The sequence below is a fragment of the Augochlora pura genome, chromosome 4, assembly GCF_028453695.1.
Source record: "Augochlora pura isolate Apur16 chromosome 4, APUR_v2.2.1, whole genome shotgun sequence".
Taxonomy (NCBI): Eukaryota; Metazoa; Arthropoda; class Insecta; order Hymenoptera; family Halictidae; genus Augochlora; species Augochlora pura.
This window is the reverse complement of record NC_135775.1, coordinates 27,045,174-27,061,110: the sequence shown is the minus strand read 5'-3', so window position 1 is coordinate 27,061,110 and position 15,937 is coordinate 27,045,174. Positions and strand designations below refer to the sequence as shown.

General features: G+C 54.6%; 2 protein-coding genes across 2 annotated transcripts in view; both read right to left on the bottom strand.

Annotated features, from left to right (window-relative positions):
- Positions 1-212: 212 nt before the first annotated feature.
- On the bottom strand, positions 213-14,142 carry LOC144468952 (growth/differentiation factor 8). Its single transcript, XM_078178779.1, has 3 exons — positions 12,792-14,142; positions 3,014-3,650; positions 213-2,823 (listed from the first exon to the last, which is right to left on the bottom strand). The coding sequence occupies exons 1-3, from the start codon at positions 13,162-13,164 to the stop codon at positions 2,604-2,606; spliced, it is 1,230 nt and encodes a 409-aa protein (XP_078034905.1). The 5' UTR covers positions 13,165-14,142; the 3' UTR covers positions 213-2,603.
- Positions 14,143-14,181: 39 nt separating this feature from the next.
- Positions 14,182-15,937, bottom strand: part of LOC144468567 (uncharacterized) — a 1,999-nt gene continuing 243 nt past the window's right edge. Inside the window, exons 2-3 of the mRNA XM_078178130.1 lie at positions 14,924-15,780; positions 14,182-14,522 (exon numbers count right to left, since the gene is read on the bottom strand). Of these exons, the coding sequence (XP_078034256.1) occupies positions 15,382-15,780 (399 nt within the window). The 3' untranslated portion in view covers positions 14,182-14,522; positions 14,924-15,381. The remainder of the gene's footprint in view (positions 14,523-14,923; positions 15,781-15,937) is intronic.

The following is a 15,937-nucleotide window of genomic DNA, read 5'->3' as shown; positions in this document are numbered from 1 at the left end:
AAACAGATGCAACGCGTCGCCGCGCCGCGTCATTCTACCTCTACGTTGTCGAAAACACGCGCACTTCTCTTCGAATCGGTCATCGCGACGATCGTCGCGTCTCCGTCTCTCCCCTCCGTTAACTGCGACACCGCTGCTCGCGAGGAGCGGTAAACCGAGACGAATAGAAATCGTGTGAACCAAATAAATCCAGAGACAGCTTTCATCGAAAAACCATTTATTTCAGCGAATAAATATTCTATGAATACTCTCTACCTAGGAAGTACACGTTACATGTAATAAGTATGCGGTATTCGCCGCCCTCGTTTCGATACTGGGAGTACACAGTTCCATTACTTTCCTTTTTTTTTTTTGTTTCTTTAATAATAGGTACACTGACAAACAAAGGAGGAAACGGGAACCAGGCGAGAGAGAAGAGAAACTGATACGCGGTGATTGTATTTGGGTGCATGTGTCTCTGGGCGTATGCGTGCACTTGGGTGTGTGTGTGTGTGTGTGTGTGTGTGTAGATGTGTGCACGCGCGTATGCGTGGGTGTGCGTCTAGCGGATGCAGGGGAAAAGAGGCAGGCAAAGGACGAGGAGAAGACGGAAACGAATAGAAGACAGCGTATCGATGGAAGTGAGGAGAAGGGAAATTGGTCGACGCTCCGTCCGTTTTGGTTTCGTGAGAAAACCGATCAAAAGTCTGGCGACCTGCACGGCTCGAGCCGCGACCGCTTCGAACGCCTTTTCGAACGCAAATCGAAATCTCGTGAAATTCCTACGTTTACTCGAACGAAACGAAGCCGAAGATGACGGGGAGAGAAACCTGGGAGTGAAGGAGCGGCAGGAGCAGAACGAGACAGTGGGAAAGAATAGAATGAAACGAACGGACGTTTCTTTCCGTAAAAAGATTAGGAGAATAGAGGATCCTCGGTACGGCGGAACGCTAGTACAACGCTCCCGACGGTCGGTGTGCTCTCGAGCCAAGCAACTAGATATCACAACGATTACTACCATAATTTACACCGAATCACATAAGACGCGGGATCGAGTATAAAACCGCGTCGTCGAACCTCATCCTTCCGTCCGGTTTGTCGTTCGATCGCGACAAAGGACGCGAAGTTGGCCACAATATACGTAATACGTACACATAGGTATAAATTCTAATCGCCACTGTTGCGGTTCGTGGACGTCTATATATAGACTACCTACCGATTATACGCGCGGAAATCCCTCCCGCCCGTCCGATTTTCGAAAATCAAAAATCGTGTCCCCGGCTACGAGGGATTCGTTTCCATTTCCTTTTTTTTCTTTTCCGTTTCTGTATTTCTGTTTCGGTTTCCGTTTCCGAGCGCGACTGCCCAGCTGTTGCGGTTGGCATTTTATTGTACAATAATTGAAAAACGGGAGAACCGACAACTGGCAACCAGTCTCGCGCAGACTCCTTCCGACGCGCGACAGAGCCCGACGAAACCGAGCCGCGGAGATCGCCTGATCGCCTGATCGTTCCCGATCGTTTCGTCCCGAACTTTTGATTCTCTTCCGCGTTCAGGAGCGCGTTTCGTCGAGCTCTGCTCTCGGCAAAACACCAACGAAAAATTTCATAAGGAAGCGACAATTAAACGACAGCCTAACTTACCATGTATTTACACGAAAATCACACGCACTCTCGTACACGCGCTCGCAGGCTTCGTTGAGAAACATACTGGGAAAATATGTATACGCACGTGTATGTATAAACAGACAGACAGATAGCAAAGAGAGGGAGAGAGAGAGAGAGAGAGAGAGAGAGAGAGGGAGAGAGATACGTAGAGAGCGAGAGAGAGATTCATCTTTCTATCCTTCTTCATTTTCCATTTGTTTTCCTGTGAAAAATGCAACAAGCTCCCGTATAAAAAATAATTCTTTCGCTGGGTCGTTCTCTGGGATCAGGTGTAAACGCATCGACACCATAAAAATAATACCGTGACTCTAGGAACTATCCGCCTCGCCATGGACCATCCTCGTGGACCATTGTTACGCATCGAGGTGCCTGTCTCGCAAGTTTGCGTCGCGTCGCATCAACTCGTCCAAGACGGTCGCCGTCGTCGTTGTCCGCCCGCCGACTGCTCGACCGATCGACTGTCCGTCCTCGTCCTCGTCCTTGTCCTCGTCCTCGTCTTCGTCGCCGATGGAAACCAGCCCAAGAGTCACCCGCGGAATGTTCGCACGTAACTCGTTCGTGTCTCATTCGCGTCACGGCACTAAACACACCCCAAAACAAGGCACTTTCAGTCTATCGAACGAGGAATCGTCGAGGTAATCTTCGAGAGTCGAACGCAACGACGAGGACGACCGATCGACGATCGAGCAGCGATCGAACGGCGATCGAGAGTCTCTCGGCAGGTGAACAAAGGAACGAAACCAAAAGGAAAAGAAAAAGAAAAAGAAAGGAAAGTAAGGAAAAGAAACGAAAACCGTTCAGGATCGTCGCGAGACAGGTCGGACGACGAGCGTCATTCCGTTGGCATCCTCCTCCTCCTTCTCCTCCTCCTCCTCCTCCTCCTCCTTCCTCTTCTTCTCCCTCTCGTCGTTGATATTGTCGTCGTCGGAGTCGCTCCTCGTTGAGCCGTACGGTAGACTATGTACATCCGCATCTCTCGACAACCATTCCTGGTAGCCGCGAGAACACGATCTGGTACTCGTTGTCGAAATAGAGAATCGTGATCTCCGAGAGCTTTCTGGGGGCGCAACAGGGCCCGGTGTTGTTCGGCGGCAACGCCAGGCTCACGATGTGGGTGTTTGGATACGACTGCAGAAACGCCATCGGACAGTCGCCCGAACAATAGTTGGCGTCGTACCTGAAGCAACAAAATCGTCGAGCGCCGATTATGATTACGATCGTGGCGGATGAAATACGCGAACGGGCATGCCGATTCGGCGTGGACAGCGCCTGTAGATAAACACAAGTTATACGTGCATGCGTGCGCGAAACCGCGCAAGGGAAATCGATCGAAAAATCATAAGGCAACGCGAAGAAAACGGACTCACTTTTTGGGCGCGATGATCCAGTCCCAGCCAAACTTTTCAAAGTCGACCGTGAGCTTGTACCGACAGCATTTGGGCTCCTGGCTAGTCTCGTCGCAATTCAGTCCTATGTTCCGCTTGATCCTGGCCCCCCTTCGGGAGTCGAGCTCCTGCGTCTGCACCTCGAGGTAAGGCGCGTACTCGGCTCCGGGATTGGTCTCGACCACCTTCGAGTTCCTGCGATGGTTGCCGCCGGGGCCGGTCCCGGAGATCTTGAGGGCGACGCCTAGGTTGTCCCTAGGGTGCTTGAACCACTCGGCCACCATCCTCCGGAGCTCGATGGTCACCCAGGTGCCGCCACGGCCGGCGGGCCTCGGGTGCTTGGTGGTCAACGCCGGGCCGAGCAACGGCCCGCCGGACTCGGTGGTCCCACGGAGGATCCTCTGCAACGTGATCGTCACCGGGCCCGAGTCCTCCTGGTTCTCCGACTCGCCGGACTTGCCGTCGGCCGACGAGCGGTCTTCCTTCCCGCCAATCTCCTGCCCGCTGCCCCATATCCACAGAGACAGCTCGGCCCTGGTGACTCGATGCTGCACCACCTTGTCCGAGAACTTGAAGTAGAGCACGTCCAGGCTGCCCTTCGAATGCCTCAGCCTCTGATCTGAAACCGAACCGTCGAATAATCGCTCGCAATCGGTCCCTACCGTTTCCAGTCGGACAGTATTCGGAATTCGGGTCAACAGAATTCTCCGCTGGCAAGCGACCCCTCTCCGCTACGATATCGACGTCGATGCCGATGCCGATGCCGATGCCGATGCCGGACGAGATCGAATCGACCGATCGGTAGACCGTGGTATAGCGGCATGTGGCATCCTCGTGCTCCTCGATTGGCAATAAATCAAGAACAACCGGCGCGGCGGCGAGAGAAGTCGAGTTTCTTGTCCACCGAGAGAGGCTCGGTGACGCACGTGCGTCCGACATTTATCCCGACGAAGCGAGCAACGATCAACGATCAACGAACGATCGACGACGAGCGGCGACAACCTACGGCGTCGCCGATCTCCGCTGATCGCCGGCACAACAGCCGAGAGAACAACCGCGGGAGCAGCAGCCGAGAGAACAGTCGGAGAACGTGAAAGGAGGAGAGGAAAAACGCCGAAGCAGATTTATATACGCGTAGGGAAGCGCCTTAGCCCCGGTCGCGACTCTATTCGGGTCATCGCTCGCTCCGAGACCGCTTCCATGAAGGGTAAAGCCACCTGAAATCGTACCGTTACGCGAACCACTGGATTTTTCCATGAACCGATCCATCGATCGACCTTTGGTACTCGATGTCCCTTCTAAATGGACTGGTCCCGGTATCCGATTCGCTCGAATCGAACCGGATCGCGATCTAGAACGTCCCCGCCCCTTTTCCAGAAACGTCGCGAAATGTCGCGCGTTTTTGCCGCGGTATTTTTGCGGGACGCTCTACGAAAACTGGGTTGTCGATCGCCGATCCCCGATCCCCGATCCCCGATCGACCCGATTCCGAAAGATCTCACGAGGAAACCAATCACGGGAGACCGTTGAATAATTACGGAGGAGAACGGATCGGCTGCGTTTTTCTCAAACTTTGAGCGACGCGACGCGACGCGACGCAGGATCGGCTGCGGAGTATATCGTTGTCATTGTCACTCGAGCTGTCACGTTCGCCGCATCGCGTACGTCCAATTTCCCCAAGACTTATCCCGAGATAATTAGTTATCGGAGAGACGCGGCTGAGCGGGCGGCGCGTCGAGTCGTGTCCCACGATTTCCCGAATTCGACGGGTCGCCGGAACTCCGCGTCAGGAACCGCCATGGAAACGAGCAATTATCGTTCCCGGAGACCCGACCGTCGTCTCCCCACCCCAACAGCCTCGAGTCAATTTATCGCGACTAATTGCGCGATTTCGCCGGGTCGACGTCGAGAGCTCGCAAGCTTGTTTCGACCGCGTTGAGAAATCCGAACGGTTTCTTCCGAAAATTCCAGCCGTCGCGGTTAATCGGTTTACGGGACGCTCCATAATTGATCACGCTCGAGGAAGCCACGGTTCGCGTCGAGGATCCTGTCGCGACTCGCGATCGTTCCGTCGGCGGCCGTTACAGGGGCCGTTGTCTACGGGAAACGTCACGGCAAACGGAGGAGTAGCCGCGCCTCAACCTCCGCTATCGCGGAAACATGGATCGGGTCGAAACGCGACGCGTAATCGTCAACGATAACGACACCGTGCTAACGATAACGGAGCTCCAGAGATTCGAAGGAACGCGGCTCGATAACCACACGCGATAACGTCGCGCCGACGAGCAGAGCAGGCATACGAGACCCACAGGTTCCCGTAATCTGCTCCTCCCATCGTCCCTGTCCTTGAACCACGCCGCGCCGCAAATCATTCCGCCTCGAAATCCATCGACCGGCCGAAAAAACGTCCGTCGGATCGTCTGGAATTTGCTAACGTATTATTCGCGAATGGCGCGCACGTTTTCTAGGGGGTCGAAGTTTAATAAGGCGCGCGGGACAGCTGTTGCTCTTTGTAGCTGCGGAGCGAACGGATCCGAGGGGCGCGACACACGACGGCTCGCGTCGCGCCGAAAAATCTTCACGGAAAGATGGCAATTTTATTTCGGTCCAGACGCGGCTACCGATCGTCTAGCGTCTGTCGCGAGATCTTTCAGACTATATTTAAACGCGGGAGCTCGGGGAAACCACCGTCTCCGGATTTCGATGAGAATAAGTCTGTCTTGCATACGCTGTCTCGGAACGATCCTCTACTACAGGGGCTCCGTAGAAAATTCCGGCAAACGTATCGCAAGCTCGCTACGCTATTCTTTTGCACCAGCTATGCTGCCGATACGTTCCCCAACCCGTGTACAACAAGCAACGACAGCAAAGACGAAATAGGAACGTTTAAGAACAAGTCGCGAAAAGACGGTCGCGACCATGGCACGAACAGCATTTTTGAGAACGCGTCTTTCGTCTCAGAATTTGACGGTGCATTTCGGGCGAAAGCGGACGAAGGGTTGCACCGTTGCAACGTTGCAACGTTGTATCGTTGGATCGCTGCAGCGTTGCAGTGTTAGAGCCGCGGGGCTCGAAAACACGTGGCGCGACGCGCGCATTTTAAATCCAGCGAGGACGAGAGACCAGACACAAATAAATTCGTAGAGCGAGCACGACAGAGGAAGGAAAGAGGCCGGCTGCTCGCACTTGGAAAAGCGAGGAAAAAAGCCGCTCGTCGGAGGACAAGGATGGTCGAGAGTGGTAGAGAAACGGCAAGAGAAAAAGAAGAGAGAAAGAGAGAGAGAGAGAGAGAGAGAGAGAGAAAGTGTGAAAGAGTGGGAGCAAGAGAAAGGGGAAGACAATAAAGCCAAAGCTAAAGCACAGTAGGTACACCGTGGCTTCGCCACGCGGAGACAGATAAATATAGTTTTGGCGAACGGAGGTCACTCGCATTGCTCGGCCACGCCGCAATCAACGTTATCTGGTACCACGAAAAACGATTTATCGGTCGATACGCTCGGAAACTGATCGATCGCTGCCGCCGACGGAGGAAAATCGATAAAAAAAAAGTCAAGGATTTTTCGCTCGCGAATATTCAGAACGAGTGGAAATGATGGAAAACAACAGTGATACCGCGGTGTCGTGGCCCTGCCTATAAATAAACGAAGAAATAATTGATACGAGACGCCACTCGGCGCTCCTCTGCGCCCCCCTCGGTATCCACCGGGCGGTCGCACCCCCGGCCGGCCGGCCGGCCGCACTTTTCGCTATCATTCGGTTCGGTTGTTTCGCTCGCAACGCAGGCTGCACAGCCAGGACGGCGTCAGTGGACGTCTCTTAAGGGCGACGACGTTTAAAAATATATCGTCGGGACCGCGACAAATCGTCTGGCAGCTGCGCATCGCTGCGCGTGGCTGCGCATGGCTACCCACGGCTATGCATTGCGCGCAATTCGACGCGTGCCCGATCGTGTACGACCTGTCGAAATTCAATACCGAGAAATTCGCGCCGGGAGCGCGTAGAAATCGTTCGCGAAATCATTCGGAACTTCTCGGAAGCGATTTCGATTTGACCGATTCTTAGAACATCGCGCCGCGTCTATCGACGTGTTCCCTGGCCGGATGAACGTCCATCCAGAGTGCAGGATTTAAAGACGAGGGGGGGACACGGAAGGGTTGCGAGAACTTTGCGTGAGCCTAGGCTGTACCTACGACCACGTCCACGGCTACAACCACGACTACGACTACGACTACCTTCCCAAGAGCGTTGAACCCCGAAATTAATGTTGTAATGCACTCCCGTATCTTCGTTCCCGGTCTCCGATCCCACCCTATCCCGTTCCGTCCCATTCCATCCCGTCCGACCCGTCCCGTCCTTCCCGCCTCTCTCTCTCTCTCTCTCTAGTTCAGTCGAAACTCGCTCGATAACGTGCCCTCTGACTTCGACTTGGGAATACTTAATTGCGCCAACGATCTTCGGCTCGAATACCTGTCGAGGTGAACGACCGATTGCGAATCCCACGCGCGGAGCACCCCCGACTTTTTCATTTTCCTGACAGTCGAATCGAAAGGCGTGCGCGGTGCTCGGTATCGAAACGCCTCGAAACGCGACGGTTATGTGTGTCGGACGGCCGTAAAGACGGTTAGCGAAATTGGTTCCCGTGGCGCTCTAAAGCACGTTAATGATCCCAGGGACATGGTAATCGGGCGTGGAATCGGCGATAAGTTTAATTCGGCCGCGCTTGGCTCGAAGAACCCCCCTCCCTACCCTCCCGTTGCCGCCCCGTGGCCGTATCTGCGAGCACTTATCGTATTTCCGGTGGTCGTTCAGCGGGACCGTGGTTTTCTTGTAAAGGGACCGCCGCGAAGGGACCGGTCGGGAGGTGTTCGAGGCTGCTCGAGGCACTGGTTTACGCGACACGCCAGAAACCGGACGTAAAAACTGCCGCCCCCGAGCAATTTGCATCGCGTGACGAACGCCGCCCTGCAATCGTGACTGCACTTCGACAGTATAACAGCGTAACTCGATAAAATTCGCATTTGGGTCACGCGTCTCCCTCTTTCCTGCTCTCCCCTGCGCTCTCCTTCTCTCACCTGCTCTCTCCGTTCTCTCTCCGTTCTCTCTCGACCCCTGCCACCACACGTAGCTCGCCCTTTCTCCGGTTCTTTCGCTTCCTGTCTCGCCCGCGCTCCCGTACTGCCGCGCTTCCGTTGTTGCGTTTTCCTGTTCGCCGCTCGCAAAAGGATCCTACGCGTCGGAAATCGCGTGCTTTCGAGAAACTCGATCGCGAACGCGCCCCCTTCGAATTCAAACGAACCGAATCGAATCGAATGGAAACGGAACGAAACGAAACGAAACGAAGCGACACGACACGCGGAGGGCAGCCGACTCGTAGAAAGTAGAAACGCCTCTCGCGCTGCACCCCGTCGACTTTCCTGCGATCAAAATCGACCGGCGGAAGACAATTATCGCGACTCCGTTCCACGAACCAACCTCGTTTCGGCGATTCGAATGTACATCTGTCGTTCGCCTATCGAAAAATTTCGTTGGTAGCTCTCTCGCAGAAACGCGAGGTCAGATGCGAAACACGGGTCACGGAGACACGAGATCGGTTGATTCTATTTCCGTGCTTCTCTTCGTAGATTAAAGAGCTCGGTATCGCCCGTAGAATTCATTCATCGAATTAGGATAAGAGCAATCGTTTTGTAACTCCGGGCATGTAACCGTTCGGCAATTGTTGCATTCTATTTTGCTCGTTTGCGACACAGTGTGTCTGTAAAGGTTAAAAATAAATGGAATAATCGAAGAGATGAGATGAGATGATACGAGATGAGAATCCGCGCAAAAGGTAGCGGTAACGCGATACGATCGATCTAATATTGTAGGTACACGTCCAGCCAAGCGATAATACCCATCGAATTGTTATGTAACTCTAGTAGTCCTTAAATGCGCTCGCGTTGCAACGCAGCACCGATATTCGCGACTGCTAATACCTCCGAGAGAGCCAGGAACACGACAAACTGGTTTTCTAGATCGGCGCTACCGTTCGATCAGATCAATCGGTTACATACGGATCTATCGATGGCCGATCGATCTAGATCGTCGGCTAAGTATCTGCCGTTGACACGACCGAGACGGTCTTTCTCGCGAATGCGGCCAGAATCGCTCCGCTGCTCGTTCCCAAGCGGGAGCTTCTTGTCCGTGGACGCGCGTCCCCGCCGAGAGCATCCTTTTTGCGCCGAGAACGAATCTTCGTTGGGGCGCGAACATTTTTCTACGAGCGTCGAGAAGAAACGTGGAAAATGACGACTCGGTATACCACGAGACTGGCGAGATCGTCGAAAAAGGTAGAAACGTGTTCTAAAACGGTATAAAATGAGAATCACTGATAGCACGGCGCCTGTCTGCGAGTATGCTGACCGCAGTGCCACTAACTGCACTCTCATTATTCAACGGCTTATATATCCGTTTCAGATTTATTAATTTCGCCAGGGCAGGTGTACCGAGGTGTGTACCACGAGGAAAGAAAAACAGCTCTCGGAACAGATATTTCTCGGCAGCGGGGCCAGGCCGGGTCCACAACCATAATTATATTCACCTTTTGACCCGTAGATCGGAACAGTTCCACGCGACCGTATCTGGTCCCAACACGATTCCAAAGACTCGTTATTTGATGACTCAGGCGTTTCGCCCGAATCGATAGAAATCGTCGACGACTCCTGCATTTGCTCGACCGAACTGTGCTCGCGTTCAGTCGAAGGCGGTCGATCATCGAGCCCTCGCGATCGAAGAATCAGCCGGTTAATTGGATCAATGAGAAATCAACGAAATAGCTAATGCTCTTCGAAAGGACGTTGCCTACGGTCTACGATCGCGATCCCTGTCGCCGCCGACGCCGACGCCGCTCGAGTCGAAACCGTGTTCGACGATGCAGAGAGCCAAAAAGACGAGCAAATCGCGAACAAAGATAAGCCGAGCGGCTTATCTTCGCGCGAGTCCGTGGGGCCGCGGGGCCGAAGCCGTCTTCGAAGAGGACAGCGCTCGCTGAATCGCTGGGATTCTCCGCGGTCGAGATCTCCGCGTACGGTGCCGAACCAGAACGAATCGGCCTCGAACCGTCGCAAAGGTCAGGACCGGTGCACAGCCTAGGTCAGGCCCATCGTTGTTGGAACTCTTATACTCGAAAGAAGATTGCGCAACGGGAACCTCGTGAGCAACGGCCACCTCGTTGTTGGCGCAACACCGACTGTTCCACCTTCGAGCTCGCGTCCGAGCCGCATTTGCCAGAGTGGAACACACCGGAACAACGAAAGAAACGGGCCGGGATAGTTTGGCGTGGCGATCGAAAATTGATATCGCGTGGGAACGCGAAACCTGCCGGTCGAATCGTGAGTGTTCTGGGCCGTCGTCGTCAGCCGTCAGCAAACCGGCCGTGTTCCGTACGGTACAGCGAACGTTGACAAAATTTTCCTGGAAACGGATCCCTGGATTTCCGGTTACGTTCCGGCCTGCACGCCGAACCGATGCTTATTTAAGGCAACGCCTACAGTGGCGACGTTGCAACCTCCACCGGGACGATGATAAAAAAAAGAAAAAATCCTTTCCACGTCTCTCGTTTTACAAGGCGCGCGCGAGAGAGCGAGGAGAGCGAGGAGAACGTGGAGCGCCAAGAGGCCGTGAGGCGAGGATCGATCGATCTCTCGAGGACGAGCTACAAAAAATCGACGTTCGATCGTTTCACCGAACGAGAGAGATCACGGTGAATAGGGGACGGGAAGGAAAAATACGGAGAAAGGACGGGAAGAATTCGTGAAATGAGAGAGAGATAGAGAGAGAGAGAGAGAGAGAGAGAGAGAGAGAGAGAGAGAGAATTGCGTGGGATAGAAGAAAAACGGATCGAGCCACGCAAAGAGGAGCGAGTAAAGAGCGAGGGGCTGCGAAAAGATCGCGGACCGATCAGTGTGCTGCAACGCTGCAGAAAAAACGAAAATTGGGTGATCGGAAGAGGAATGTCGATGTCCGCGGCCGAGCGAAAAGAAAGGAGAGTCGAAAAAAGGGGAAGACTCGGGGGACTCGGGCGATTCGAAGCTGAAGAGCCAAAGAGCGAAACGGCAGAATAGGGAGGAGGTACGAACCGATGCGCGCGATAGGTTGACGGAGACGGATAGAGCCAGAACAGTCGAGGAACACGCGAATATCGAGAAGATCCGAGAGAGAGAAAAAAAACAAAGTTTGTAGAATGCGAATACCAGAGAACTGCCTGCAACGGGTTCCACGTTCATACGGGTCGCCCAAAGCGATAATCATCCACGTTTTCGATACCCGTTCGCACACTCCCCGATGCTGTACCGACTCCGACGTACGGCGGCCGCCCGAATCGGCTCGACGATTCCGCTAGCTCGCGCTGCGGGTCTCGTCGGAACGTTTTATCGGTTATTTGTTAGTCTTTAAATCGTTTCGTTAATCTGCCAGTCGATAAGGAGACACGTAACTTTCGAAACGTCGGGCTCGATTAGTCCGGTCGGAATTTATCATTGGCTCGTGAAGCGTGCGCGCGCTGTTCGATTACGTTTGGCTTTGTCCTTCGCCTTCGAATCGCGGCCGGCTAGTTTGGCGCCTAGCTGACCGGCTAGATTCCGTCGTTGCGAAAACGCGTGAACGCGCGAAAGCTCGCAGATGCGTTTGCCAATCGAGGCGATCGAGTTTCGATGTTGGCGCGCGCGCGCGCGCGCGACGGATAAGCTATCCGAAGGGAAACAACTGATTCGACACGGTCGGAGAGGCGAGAGGTTGCGTCTCTTCTCTTCGAGTTCCTTGTAAATTTATAAAATCGCGCTCGTGCACTCCGACCGGATCGAAAGTTGAAAGTGTCGAATTCATTGAACGAGTTGTCCAAAGTGCAAATCAATTAACCGTGAATCGATCAGCCGCGATCCATTGCGTAAAACTATTTCGAAAGAATCGTCGGTCGACTGCCGACAGCCGACAACAGGGCCGAAAGAGCCAGGAGAATCGAGGAGGAAGAAGGAGAAAAAGGAGGAGGAGGAGGAGGAGGAGGAGAAGGAGAAGACGACTGACGAGAAGGTGGAGCTCGATAAGGCCCATTATCTCCTCGCAACCAGCCCTCGAAGCCTGAGGGCAGGAGATCGAATTTCAAATCGATCCTGGTCGGGCAGAACCCACACGACGACAAGACCGACGCGACCGGGGAAGCCTGGAGCATCGTTCCGAGCAACGGACGAAGCAAAGGGTTCGCCCGAGCAAATTTAGCGTCCCAGCGGCCCCAACATCACCACCCTTTTTCTTGTCGAAATCGAGATCTTGTTCGAGATGATGTTCGATTGTCCACGGTACACGATCCGCGGGTCGAAAACAGCCCGACGCGCGTATCAGAGGTTAAGTACCGTCAATGAAGGATCGTGTAAAAGATTCAGTTGGCTTACATAATTACTTTTACGGCTCGGCGGAGGAAGAATACGAGGAGCCGAAGTGCGTTTCAATTGAGTCTACAATGTTACAAATTGCAATAGCACGACATCGCGGATCGGTTGCACGGGTGTCGAAAGGTTAATTCTATTGTTGCCAAGGAAAACGCCGTCAGCTGCCACGAGCGTGGCTTCGCTTCAAAGTTGTATACGCAGTACCGTCGCGATTCGCGCGACAGCAATTGCCCGAATATGTAATGGGGAGGGCTGCGGAAGGCTGAAGCGAAGCCGAAGCGCGAAGGGGAAGCAGAGGCAAGAGCAAAGGCGAAGACGATCGAATAGGGTTGTGAACTTACGTGGCTGGGCCAGGGCGAAGACGCTCTCGGTCTTGGCGGCGTACTCGTCGATTTCCTCGTGGTGCGTAATGCCGGGCTCGAGGGGCTGCGGCTGATCCGCCTGCATCCCATACATGTCCATCAGCTTGGAGATCGGCGGAATCCTCGGCAGTGCCCGGCCGGTCATGTTCGGCGCCTGCTTTAGCCCGAGCTTGGTCAGTATCTGACCCTTGATGGCTTCGAGACTGAGAGCTCGGATCTCCTCGTGCATCCTGCATGTGTTGCAGGCGTTCACTGCCATCGCCAGGAATCTCACAGGGGCTCTCTCGATGCCAGGTGCGTCGAAGGCACCGAGGAGGATCAGCGAGAGTAGCAGCAGCGCCCTCCTGACCATCTTGCTCAAGGTCACCGTTAGTCGGATCGGTTTACGATCGGCCTTGGTCGCAAACGGAACGATCAGGTGCTCGGCCTCATCGTGCTCGCGCCTTTACCGATTCCTGCTCCGTCCGCGTGCCTAGATCCTCGCTCTATCCTCGCCAGATCCTCGCTAGATCCACGCTAGACCAGCCTGAACCGTTTATCTTGCGTGGATTACCAGCGGTCTCTCGCCGCAGATATACGCTGGTTCCTGTTCCTCTTCTTCCTCTTCCTCCTCCTCGTCACCCACCTGGTCCTCCACTACCTCCAGCCTCGACTCTTCCGTCTCCTGTTTGGCCGCGATGCGGTTCTTCTTCCGTGATTTATCGCGAGATAACCGCACTTCAACGAGCCCACTCGCCCTTACGTCCTAGGATTCCCCGTTCGGGAACGCGCAGCACGTCACCGCGTTCGGGAGCCGGAGTGGACGCATCACCCGATTTAGGCTATCGGACTCGATCCACGGTCGCGATCTACGCTCCCTGGTAGTAATGCCTTTCCCGCCCGTCTTCTTCTTCTTCTTCTCTTCTTTTTCTTCGTCTCGTTCTTGTCGTTTCCGTTCCTCCAGTTTCCTTCGACGAATGCGGCGAACGCACGGAAACGCAACGTAGCCGCCGTGTTTCCGTCGACAACAGTCGACGACAGCAACAGTGAAAACTGTTCGATTGCTCGAAACAAGAGTGGCACCACTCCACTCTTCTGTCCGCTGTTTTCCCTTATCCTGCTCACCGAACAAAATCATTTACCATAGTCACTCACTAGAAGCACTAGAAGCAAACAGACAAACCGGGCCGAAGGACATCCTAAAAATCACATTGCACTTGAGGGCGATGCTCTGTTGCTCGCCGGCTCTCAAGACTGTCTCTCCTCTCTCCCCCGCTCTCTCTCACTCTCTCTCTCTCTCTCTCTCCCTGTTTCGCTTGCTCCGCGGGACTCTCTTTCGGTGTCCTCCTCCTCCTCCTCCACCTCTCCCACCTCCTCCTCCTCCCCCTCCCCTTGGAAACGTAACGAAACGAAACGGAACGAAACGGTCCGGTGAACCCTCGTGACCTCCGTTCCAGCGCGAACTTTAATCTCGACACGCGCGCGCTACTGATACACTCAGTTTACCGGTGCACCGCGCGTCTTCCCAAACGTGTTCCCGAACGTATCATGGCACCGCTGCTGTCACAGGCCGCCGATCTTCGTCTCCTCTTCCATCCCCCTCCAGAAGCTGCTGCGGGAGATCCCTCGCTTCTGTCGTTGTCCCTCCGTGGAGTCCTTCCGGTCCGCGGCTCGTTTCCCGGGAGATCACCGCGTTGATGCGCGTCGCACCGCTTCAACAATTTCTCCGATCTATCGGATAACCTCGCGATCAGCTGGCTTCGACCGAGCCAGAGAAAAACGAACAGAGAAGGACGGACAGTGAAAGCACGAGAAACAGAGAGGAACGGGGAGAAACGGGAAAGAAGAGCGAAGGAAGGGAGGTGGGTGGCAGGTCGGAGGTTGCGGACGGGTCCCGGAAGGAAGACAGATACTCGCTGCGATCCCGCCTAGCCTCGAGGAAGGAGAGGACGGCGAAAGGTGAGAGGCGAAAGGTGTGGGGCGAGAGGCGAGAGGCGAGAGGAGAGAGGCGTAAGGCGAGAGGCGGAAGGCGGGAGGTGGGAGGCGGGAGGTGGGAGTCGAAAGGCGATGGGTAAGAGGCGAAAGGCAAAAGACAAAAGGCAAAAGGTAAGAGAAAAGATGAACTGCTCTACTCTGTTTGCGTGTACTCGCGTGGCAGTGGCAGGCAGCTGGCTTTGCTGGCGAAGCGTGCCGTGCCGGTGAAACCCGGTGGATCCTAAGAGCTTGCTGGCTTGTCAAGCACTGAGTCAGGAGGCGCGCGTTCTCACCGCATATATGTCGAGGCGGAGGCCTCCTCCTCTTCTTCTTCTTCTTTCTTCTTCGCTCCCTCTATCCTTCGCTCTCCGGCTGTCTTTCTCCTTCGCGCGCGCTCCTTCTCGTTCCTTCTCCCTCTCTCTCTCTCTCTCTCTTACTCTCTCCCTCTCTCCCTCTCTCTCTCTCTCTCCTGTCTCTTTCTCTCCATCTCCCTCTCTCTTTCTCTGCCTCTCCCTCTCCCTCACCCAGTTCTCCTCGCGAACGTTCAACGTCTCTTTCTCCGTCTCTTCTCTCCTGTAGTATCTTACGTATTCGCGTGTAGGGGCCGAACGTATACCTACACCCGCGTGCACCCGCCGCCAACAACTAGCTCCCTCCTCCTCCTCTTCCTCCGTTTCCTCCACCTCCACGACACCTCCTGCTTCTCCTGCTTCTCCTGCATCTCCTGCTTCTCTACCTTCTCCTCATTCTCCTCCTGCTTCTCCACATCGCCACCTCCACCGGCTCCTTCTTTCTCCTGCACGCGGTGCTCCTCCGCGCTCTTCGGCCTCTTCGCCCTCTTCGCCCTCTTCGGTTTCTCCGACGCCCCTTGATGCCCCGCTACCCGAGCCTTACGCCCCACATCTCCCTCCGTCCATCGGACAAACGTCCTCCCTACCTTCCGAGAGATCCTCTCGCTCTTTCCTCCACTCCCTCCCTCCCCCCTCTCTCTCTCCCTTCCTCTCTCCTTCACCCTCTATACATCGCTTTTGCCGCCATGCATTGCTCTTTCTCCAGCAATCTCCCTTCCTCCGAGCTCACTTTCCTTCTCTTCCCTCTTCTCTTCCGCTTCTTCGAGATTCCACATCTTCTTCTTCTTCTTCTTCTCATTACCATTCATTAAATTCTATTTA

Excerpts from the sequence above, each read along its gene's own strand:
- LOC144468952 (XM_078178779.1), bottom strand. The coding sequence starts at position 13,164 with ATGGTCAGGAGGGCGCTGCTGCTACTCTCGCTGATCCTCCTCGGTGCC. Across the intron at positions 3,651-12,791 it reads CTTCGCCCTGGCCCAGCCAC|ATCAGAGGCTGAGGCATTCG; the intron begins GTAAGTTCACAA and ends GTTCGGTTTCAG. Across the intron at positions 2,824-3,013 it reads TGGATCATCGCGCCCAAAAA|GTACGACGCCAACTATTGTT; the intron begins GTGAGTCCGTTT and ends TTGTTGCTTCAG.